Source organism: Anoplophora glabripennis, unplaced genomic scaffold (genome assembly GCF_000390285.2).
Source record: "Anoplophora glabripennis isolate ALB-LARVAE unplaced genomic scaffold, Agla_2.0 scaffold356, whole genome shotgun sequence".
NCBI lineage: Eukaryota > Metazoa > Arthropoda > Insecta > Coleoptera > Cerambycidae > Anoplophora > Anoplophora glabripennis.
Window position 1 is genome coordinate 129012 of NW_019416453.1, and position 11011 is coordinate 140022.

Genomic DNA, 11011 nt, shown 5'->3' on the forward strand with positions numbered 1-11011 from the left:
CATTTGTTTTGTTTCCTGTCCTTTATCACTTGTAGTTTAAAGGTAAGTTATTTTTTCTTTAAGGGGGAAAAGCCACGTTAGGAGTCTGACTTGCAGGCGTTTCTCATGAATTTTTTTGAGTGGGACAGATTGATTAGAATTTGATTAAACTTTGACATAATTTTCACTTGTGTTGAAAATGCCAAAGTTATGGGCTGTTATCTACTGAAGGTCGTCTGAGTTGGCTGTTCACGGGAAATGTGGATGTCGCAATTTTGATCTGAAAGCAAAATGGTAGTTTTCCTGCATTATTAATAGTCCGGGTGAATTACGTTTTTTTTTTAAATCAGGCCTAACTCATATTTTATGGGCTTAAAATTAAGTAATAAATGCACAGAATAAATGCCTAAATTTGTGTATTTGTAGAGGTCGAGCGTCATATTGTTTATAACAAAAGAAAAAAAATAATTGCTCTTTTTTCGGTTTTTCGCTCCAAAAGTAAGCCTCTAATCGATATGAGGTATACTTATCGATTTTGTTCCTGAGGAAATTTGCTACAAGGATAGGCTTTTGCGAAAGCTCGCACATTTTTTTTGTACATTGCAGAATTAGCGATGAAGAAAAAAATGTGCAAAATTTTCAACATTAAATAAAAAGAACGAATTTGACTGAAACTGCAGGGAAAGATAACTGTTGCGATCGAAAGGTAATTACATTGTCTCGCATTTGCATAAATTTCAGATTTTGGAGTTGCAAAATAAAAAAATTATTAACAAAAAAAAAAAAAGAACGGTAACTAGGTTGCTTATCTCGGCGGTTTTTTAATATACAGATTTCAAACCAATAGCTGAATATACACGAGCAGTTTTATCAACCGATTTGGCCGATTTATCGTTGAATTGTAGACAAATTAATCTGCTAGTTTGGGTAATCAAGAAAAATTGAAAAATACCAATATTTTGGCGGTTAAATTGCTGCCAAATTATTTGAAGCGATTATTTTGTCACGTACACTAACAGTGATTAAACGGCTGATAAATCTGTTGTGAATTATCGGGCGATATTTTGTAGAGCATCATCTGCGTGTTAGTACATGTTGGAAGAAATATCTGCGTGATATGTAAAGTCGGTTAATTTCTGTATCGAGTTCAGAACATACAATTTCAAATATGGCATCAAAAGAATTTATTAGTAGACTGATCGATTTATACCGTAATCACCCGTGTTTATGGAGAACAACCTCATAAAAATATTAAAAATGAGAGTTAAAAAGAATTAGTGGCGTATGGTATTCTTTCCTCAATAACCATGTTTTAACCCACTTTGTTCACTTTTTATTTCTTCTGCGTCGTTATCACATAACCCATCATTCCAAGTAATAAAACAAGTTTAAAGTCGTTTTTGTTCATGTTCGTAGCAAACTATACTTACGAGTAACAAATAAATTGCTCTGATTTTTTGGACTTCCGAAAGATCAAAGATGACATGATGATAAATCTTTGTGAATGACGGAGACGTAACAAATGAACAGTCAGATAAACTTTGTACCATAATTCGATTCAATAAAACTTTGCATTAGTCTCCTCTCTAAAATTTGTTTGAAAGATTTTTCTTAACGATTTATCTGACGATTATTTGGTACAATTTATCGCTCCAATAAGTCTGCGTGCGTATTCATCAAATAGTGCTTAAAAAAACATGAACTTAAAAAAAGCATCTAGATGTTACCAATAGGAGTCGAGATATTTTTTTCTTAAAAACGGTATTCTGGCCGTTCTATTTATTATTCTGTAATAAACTTGGGTTTGTAAAGTAGAGAAGACTATATGCTGAATTTTTTTTTAATGGATTCGACCAAGTAAACGTGCTCCTTGGGAGACCCTATTTGGAACCCAAGGAACGGAGAAGTGTCAGCAAGGAAGCTTTTGGACTTTGTAAAAAGCACAAATCTACTTGCTGAATAGGACTGGTAGTGGGACGCACAATAGGCCTAATTAGGCCGCAGTGCTATGGGACTTTTCAAGGACCAACCACTAGATGAAGATGAAGATGAAGTAAACGTGCATTAAAGACAGTGATCCGTGCGGTGGCCCATGCGGCTAAGCGGCAGCCAGGAGAAGGGAGCACTGTGACGTCAGAGTGCCCATGCTGCGCTCGGCTTCTCAAAATTCTTACTTAAATGGATTGTGGTACTTAGGGAACAGATACCGGGATGCTTTTTTTTTTAAATCAACTTATTTTTTTCCGCTCTTTCGAATGGTGTAAGCAAAAGTCTGTGAAAGTCATCGCCAGACCCCGAAAAATACATTTTTATTGACTTTTCACATTTTCTTTTGTAATTTCATTATGCTTTGGATATTTTGAAAAGTAAGATCTAAGGAGGTCTATTTACATATTTAAAAACAAAAGTCAATTATTTCTTTGAAAAAAAATGATATTCTATTTACCGTGCTCAGAAGAGATCGACATATTGTGTTAAAATTAACTGTTACAGTTATCGAGTTTGGGAAATAGGAAGAAGTCACAGGCATCATGTCTGGAGAATAGGGTAGTTGTGGCATCACAACAGTGTGGTTTGCCAGGAATGGTTGGATAGGCAAAGTGGTATGTGCTGGTGTGTTGTGGTGAAAAATCCACGAGTTGTGTTTTATCTAAAAATTGATTTTTTTCTAAATTCTAGTCGCTTTATCCCTTAAATCTGAACATGTATTTTATTGAATACACACAAAGGTAAGTACAATAGGTAAAAAAATATTTAACCATGAGATTGCTTTCAGACTTGTGATTTAACAATAGACTGCTATTTGCTTTATTTGAAGTTTACATTCGGCTGGTTTATCTGCTTTTCCACCAGCAATCGAGTACAATAACATGATCTAGTTCTCTATAACGGAAATATAAGACAAACGTTGCAATAAGTAATTTTGTGACGGCAAAGGATATATTTTTGACATCAGTACATTTCTATAAATTTATTAGAAAATTAGATACCAATCCTTAGAAAATAGGCGCTAGCTTGAAAAAAAAAGTAGACGGATTAGATTTATCATTTTTAGTTTTTATTTTGGATAATTATTTATTACTAGGTATTATCATGGTATAATTTAATGCTAGTTGCATAGAGTAGTTGTTTCCTGCAATACCAGCAGTTACAAATCTTGTCTGTAGGGTTAAATATCTTGCATAGCTGGATTTCTGATATCGAAGGAAATTGTTCGATTTATTATTTTTTTTAATTTGAATTAGCTTAATATTTTTAAAATACCGAAAAACTAAATAATTTAAGTGAAAATAAAATGTTACTACTAGTTCAATCTAGGTCGGTCCAGAAAAATGCATACTATCACTATCCCGTTACCTGCTCACATCACAGATGATTTGCTTCATGCTAATAATAAAGGTTTATGTACTTCGTTAATATTGCTTAATTCAGGGCTTTCAATATGTTAGACCATGAAATTTTATTTAAACAATTACAATACTTGTGTGTTACTATGTACTACATACAATGTGTTATTGTAGCCAACAAAATGTTGAAGGTCCGTGTATCCGTGTAATTGAACAAGGTGTATACTTGGTCCAATATTACTTTCTGTGTACATGACAGACATTTACAAATAGATATTGTAGTATTCATTAATAGGCTGATGACGCACATTACCGTTAGAACAAAGTACTGATGGTAAATTTGGTAATTTTTAAATTTTAAAAATTATCCATTGAAAACGTTTTTTATTGTGCTTAAGTACTGTCTTACGTCTTCGTAGGACAATATTTCAATGGTTTTCATTTCTAAACTAAATTGGTTTTCCACCGCGGTATTTAGGCCTTATTAGGCCCCTTATACAACCCCCTTCATTACTTGAGTACTTTTCTTCAAACCATCCTATTACTACACGGATGAATTGGTGGCAAAGTCTCGTCCAGTTTTTTTAAGTATGATAGCATGGTCTTGAGTTACAGAGATTTATTGCTCTATACTCATTACCATTTTTATCGGTGACCACACGCCGGCGAAAGGTGTTGAGAACCTGCCTTAGGTCACTCATCCAAGTTCCAGCCTGCGTCCGTGATGCTTACCTCGGACGATCGAAATCCATCGGCCAAGACACCTGGCTAGGCGGTCCCCTGATGACATAAGTATTAGCATACCAAATTTTTGTTTAAATTGAACTGTTTGTAAAAAAAACAAAATGTATTGCCAGCTTTGATACCATTGGTTATATAAACACATATAACAAGGTTGAGACCTAGCAGTTAAACAAAGCAACTTTGTGTATTTTTTTACAAATCACCCTGTCTCATTTATAACAGGATAGAATCAATATTAAAATTGAATTTGAGTTATTTCACGAGCCTTCAACTGTACTAACAACAGTGAAACACTGGCTATTTGTCATTGTGTCAGCCAAATTCATTAATGGAAAATGTCCTCCCATCAAATTATAAATCCCTCTCCTTCATATATTTGGAATTAAGAGAAAGGAGAAACATTCCGATGGATCCATCGTTTAATTTAAAAAACAACCAATAATAATATTCATATATACTTTTTCAATCTCGCGCAGCTCTGCTCGAGTCAGAAGCGCACTTATTTGTGTTGATCTGTACATTAAATTACAGTTAAAAAATTTGATTCTTGTATATTTGAAAACCACATGATAACCTAAGAGAAAAAAAAATCGTTTTATAGAAGTCATTCCTTTAAATAGAAGTAATCTTGCTACAATTTGTCTACCTTGTTGGAAATAGTGACGTGTTTAAATTTATTTTGGAATATCTCCACACAATGGCTAAGGGACAATAATAAATCGTGTTTTATTTCAACGTTTTATTGTAAAATGACAAAGAATAACTCTAAAACTTTTCAGAATCAATATATATATAATATGTTTGATATAGATATAATTGTATTTGAATACTTGATATAGATGTTAACTGAATATATATATATTTCATCTTACAGATATAATAAATCATTCCCTTCTAACTTAACAGTACCAACAGAACTGGCCGTTCTTTAATGTAATACTGATCTTGGCACCCATATTTGTCGAGGGAATCCAATTTGCAAATTAGATACAAGGGTAATTTTTCATTGTGGCAAAACGAAAATTATCGGTGGGTATACATCCAGTTTTACCACTTTAACAATGACCGAACTATAGACATACACAAAACTGTACATGGTTTGAATTATAGCAAAATATTCGATATTTTAATATAAAAATTGTAGATCACTGTAAAAATGCTCAAGAATTTGAAGTGATGTTTTAGGCACACCTTTTGTCTCTATAAGGAGGGAAAGGTAAGAAAATGCTTTCATATTCATTCAAATTTGTGCATTTTTATAGTCTTGTTTTAATCTAAAAGTTATAGATTGTGTTGCAAAAGTGCTCAAAATTTAAAGTGGCATTTTTGACAAACTTTATGTCTGCATTAAAGGATAGAAAGAGCATTAGCATTACTTTTATTCAAATTTATGGATTTTTGCACAATCTTTACGATTTCAAGAGATTTTGAAATTATTTGTATGTAGTTCTTAAGAAACAATTTGCTAACATATTGATCTCCTGATTTTAAATTATTATCTTCATGGTCAGAATGAACAAAGTTTAGTTATTACCTTTTCTTATTTTGAATATATTAATCAGGTACATTGAGAGTGAAATTCCATGTTATCCTTTAGTTAGCAAAATTACAATGCACTGAAATTATTAATTAGGGATACCCATGGAACTTACGTTTCAATAAACCCTGTTCACTCTAAAAATGTTTTTACCTATGAAACCATCAAAATAATAACTCATTTTTTTTATCTTCATAAAAGACTAACTGTCGTAGTATCGGTCAGTTAATATTTTTGTATTTCTGAAACAGTAGTAGCTGAAAACTTGAAAGCTAGAAATAAATGTAATCATTAGGATAAACTGCAGTTGTAATTTTGCATTCTACTTTAATTTGCCAACCGTTTGGATGTATAGGTAAAAAGAAGTATACGCGCCCCAATAGGGCATGAAACGGCCCTAATACAGTAGTTTGATAAAAAATGATTGACCTTGTGCAAAAGATTTAATTCATATCTTGTTAAATTCAAATTGTGCCCATAGTTTAAGCTAATTATTTCTACGATTATTACTAAAGTTTATCTAAGTATGTAAATAGAGAGTATAATGTGGATAGATAGATATATGTTAATGTCGATATATGCCATTTTTATGCAATGTTTAAATAGATATTTATTTCAATGATTTGTTTTAGTTGATCCCACAGTCAGGCACGGAGGCCGATAACTTTTTGTTTTTTTTTTCATTGCGTGTGCCAGTTCACACTCGATCACATGACGTATTTGCCACTCCTGCAAATATTCCTCTTTAAGTATTTACATGGTTTTGTACAGCAACGGTAGAGACAGAATTTGTTTCTAAAATCCATTTCAGTATATCTGTATAATAATTATTCTAAGAAACATAAGTAAGCAATAATACTACATTACTTTTTTCTACATATTTACAAGTTTACAAGAAATCGACTAAAATTTTTAGGCCTAATTTCGGTTTCTCGATATATTGTTGATCAAAATTGAAAATCCGAGATATGTAGTGTGGTTTTTGTAATTAATTCTAAGAAAAAAATTATAGATCATGGATTGTTATTGTGACTGATACAATATTAGTGACAAAAAACTTTTGAATTTGTGAAAAATGCTTATTCAGAATTCAAAAATTTTTCCTGGTATTTGGTATTTATTACCTTGTACTCAATTTTTTCTAATACCCTGTATAATTTTGTATGTACATATTCCTTTCTCAAGAGAAATTGGTTTTGTTATTAAATGAAAATCGTTCTAGATATGATACCTATACTAGAGATGTCAGTTTAGTGCATCTTGTTCAACAGTTGTTTTTTTTTAATAGGCCCTTTTTGCTTGTAAAGATTACAAATTTGTATTTCTATATTTTTACAACACATGAAGCTATCACACAGTGCGTTTGCTATAGGTCTTCACACAAACTAACTAAGATTACTTTGGGTAAGATATGATTGTCGTAAGCATAGCGTAAGTGTTGCGAAGCATCTGAACCACAGTATATGTTGGTTGGAAGAAATTTAGAAATTTGGCCCTCCACTAACCAGTCCTCTAGAATGATTATTTTTGTTACACGGCTATATACACACGTGTACATGGCTATTTCTTATAAAATTCCATCCCCCATTGCTCCAATCTCTTTGTTTCACATGGAATTTCATAAAATTATAACACTGTTTCACAAAAAGTTAAACATAAAAAATTTAAACCCAATTTACAGCCAAATTGATTTTAGAAGACTTGAGGGATTAAATTTTATAGTACACACCCTGTACATACTTTAATATCGATACTAAAATTCATAAGAGATTTTTATGGCCACCAAGCAATCCAATTTTTGAGTCATTTTTGAAAATGTCAAATTTTGTTCAAATTCCAATTGGTTTAGAGTATCAAACCCTGAAACAAATGAAAAAAAGTTGTTATTCATACATAGGTATTTTTTTGCCTTACTGGTATCGGGAGGAAATATTTAACTTATTTAAAAATGGTTATTTTAAATTAGAGATGTGTCACGGACATGTGAAAAGTGGACATGTCCGATTTCAAGATCGAAAATAAGTTGTATGCGCATGCGCGGAATTATGTAAAATTAAAGGTGTTTAGCTATTTTCTTGTAATTTTGTTGGTAATAGTTTAACTGACACTGACATTTTAAAAATATAACTTCTTTTATATATCCATATTATATTTTATTATTTTTGTCAAAGTTAACGATTAGTAAACAGTAATCAGTTGATTTTTAATTTATTAATGAACAAATAGTTTATAAATGAAGTATGACGTCAAATTCAACAGTTTGGTTATATTTTTCAGAATTTAGTAAAAATCATTATAAATGTAACTTCTGATGAAAAACAATTTTTAAGAATTCCAGTAGGATGGTAAAATAAGTGTATTGGCTGTCCGGGGAAAATTAGAAACCAGTTTATAAAAAGTCTAAAGGTAGGTAATAAGTAAAATATATCGACACATTCATTAGAAATTAGAATAAAAATAATAATGTGCTTTGTGTACCCTCAAGCAGTGATCTGTGAAAACATGACGTCACTCAAAGGTGCCTATTAGTTTCAAGGTCAAAAGTACGGACATGTCCGTAACACACTTTTCTGAAAAGTGCCCATCTCTATTTTAAATATTGGTGGGAATGCCATGAAGATTCTGATATATTTGGAGATGCTTGGTTGCAGTTTAACACTCTTAAGACAAAATATACTTCTATCTATGTTTCTATATTATAATCTACTGTATATTTACTTCATTTTAGTGAGATTTTGATGAATGATAGAAAAATCGTGCAATTTTGTAATTAGGCGAAACTGTCAAAATTAACTAGAAATTTCCACTTTTATTGATTTCATAGAATAATATTTGCAGGAGCGGGACAAAACTCAATCTGAAAATGAGAAGCTCAAAAAAAAATAAAAAACAAAAAATGATATAAACGAAATGTTTAATAAACATCAAAAAAGAAGTAAGACTTCTAAGAATACTAAATGCAGGAGTACAGAGTTTTAAGGTTACAAATTAAAAATAAACCTGAGAGGCGCGGATAAATGAATACAAAAAAAAACAGCGTCAAATCAAAGAAAAGGTTACACATATAAAAAACTAATAACGACATCCATGAAAGACACATTGTGCGTACTTAAAAATGACAGAAGATAAAAAAATATATCTTTCAACACGTACGTACAGTCACACAACTATAATATTGTAGATATTGACTTCGAATTTGGCAAATGCTGCGTGTGCGATATGTCATCTCAAACGAACGTAGCAGAAATTTCCTTTTTTTCATAGACAGAGATAGACATAGGGAGATGTAGCTCACGCGTTCCTATTCAGTATTTGCATTTTAAAAGTATGATCATGATTGTCAAGTGTAAGTATAATATAGATAGATGAACGTAGAATTTCCCGAGGGCGCCAACGCACGTCTCACATTCAATTTCTTCGATTTCAGTGAAACCCGCGTTTATGGCGCACCGTTCCAGGCAAGCATGTTGAGACAACTTAAGAGAGATTCGCTATGAGATTTGAGTGGAGAAACATGATTGCCTGCCTCGAAAAAATATGAACCGTGTCCCAATACTGAGGGAAACGTTCATATCTCTAGGGTACAGCTAAACCCTGTGGTTGCCCTAAACTAGTCACTGGCTAAAAACTAATTATTCTAAAAATTCCGCGACATACTAACAATACTAGCCATATAATACTATTGGACATGTTCGTGTCGCAAACCGTGCACGAAGCAGCCCTTACAAGTGTTTCTATACAACATGAGATAAACATTTCTCTATAAACTTACAAAAAATAACATCGCGGCGATTCCTTCTTCTTCATAACCCTAAATTTTTCTAACAGTTGCTTAAGAGTTAAAGCCGTCCAATACTGAATACCAAACGCATACAAGAAACAAAAGAATACTTATACAATTGAGTAAAACATACGAGAAACTAGAAAAAAAAAATCATTAATACTAAACCATAAAAAAATACTTAATTTACGTAACGTAAAACTAACCTAACAATACAATTTTAAAAAATACTAAATCATACTGTTCTGTCAACATACTCAAAAAAGCTAATCCTGCCAAATAACAGTCTATATATTATTAATCAATAAATAAGCGCTGTGTTACATTATTTCATTTAGCTACCATGTCGTTGCCACGTCTCACTGACTCGTGACATGGCCTAATGGAATGAATACTGTTCTTTTGGATTTACAGGTCGCATTATATACTCGATTTTGAGAAGGAGACCCTCAGGTGGTTCGATTCCGACAGCTGGTAGTTGTGCATCTTTATCAGTGCAATGACGGCCTCCTCCATGCTGGGCAGCTGGATAAGTGCCATCTTCTTGTCTTTTCTATAATTTCAAAAATTGTATTGGAATTTAGTAAACCAATCATGATAATTAACCTATACAGGGTGATTCACAACTTATCCAAAAAAATTTGGGAATATATGCGGCATGAGAAATGTAGTCAATATCGAAAAAAAGTTTTTTGTAAAAAAAAATATTGGAGTTGTACTACTTTCAAACATTACATCGCTGGATAACTGTAGTCTCTAGCGTCATTCGCAATATGCGTGATAGCCACGTGGCCTCAGCGACTCCCAATACAATCGTCATTGCGATAATGTTTACAATAGCTTTTTAGTACCTAGTTAGTGTCAAAAATGGCTTGTATGTATACCAACTCATGAAGCAGGACAACATTTGTGTTAGTTCATAGAAACTGAGTAAGATAGGTCCTATCTTACTCAGTTCTTACTCAATCGTTAAATGTGTTTACACGTATACTCCGCGGTCAAAATTATAGAGAGTGACTCATCGCTAGCTTTTGGACTAGTAAGGAGGATGAAGCGTGCCGGGAACGAAAATCCATTGGCATGTCTGCGTAAAAGGCAACAAGATATAGAAAATATTGAAAAAGATAATAAAACATAACATCTAATATTTTGTTACGGTTTGCTATAACCGGCACTTTGATCCAGTTTAATTATTACAGCATTTTAAAACATCCCAGTTGTGTTTTTTTAATTTATAAATTTATTATAGGTCGATATTATCGGTCAATAGCCGCACGGTTTAAGGCGTCAGTACTTAAATCGATGTGTCGAACTGCCCGGGTTTCGAATCCCGCGGCCGGTGGCGCCCTCTGTGCAGGTATGGTAGGGTGGAAGAATGTTGGCTTGGGTCAATGTGAGAGATTGACACCGGTTGGCATTTGACCACCCCCCTAATTAATGAGGTTTTCCAGGTTTCCCTCATTCCTGCACTGAATGGTGGTTAGGGCCTACCAACATAAGTCGTTCCTGGGCGCAAATGCGGCCTGCGTAATAATAATATGCCGCCTCCTCTCCCGCACAAGTCTCCGACTTCTGGGCTAATTCTCGTAGTTAGAATGAGGAGTAGAGATATTATTATTATTA

The 11011-nt window shown here is 32.8% G+C and overlaps 1 protein-coding gene across 2 annotated transcripts in view; it reads right to left on the reverse strand.

Moving 5' to 3' along the window:
* Positions 1-8504: 8504 nt before the first annotated feature.
* LOC108910043 (polypyrimidine tract-binding protein 1) overlaps positions 8505-11011 on the reverse strand; it is a 296893-nt gene continuing 294386 nt past the window's right edge. The window contains exon 11 of one of the 2 annotated variants that reach the window (XM_018714537.1): positions 8505-9941. In XM_018714537.1, coding sequence (XP_018570053.1) covers positions 9809-9941 — 133 coding nt within the window. In that variant the 3' untranslated portion in view covers positions 8505-9808. The remainder of the gene's footprint in view (positions 9942-11011) is intronic. The other variant, XM_018714538.1, reaches the window with a different exon arrangement.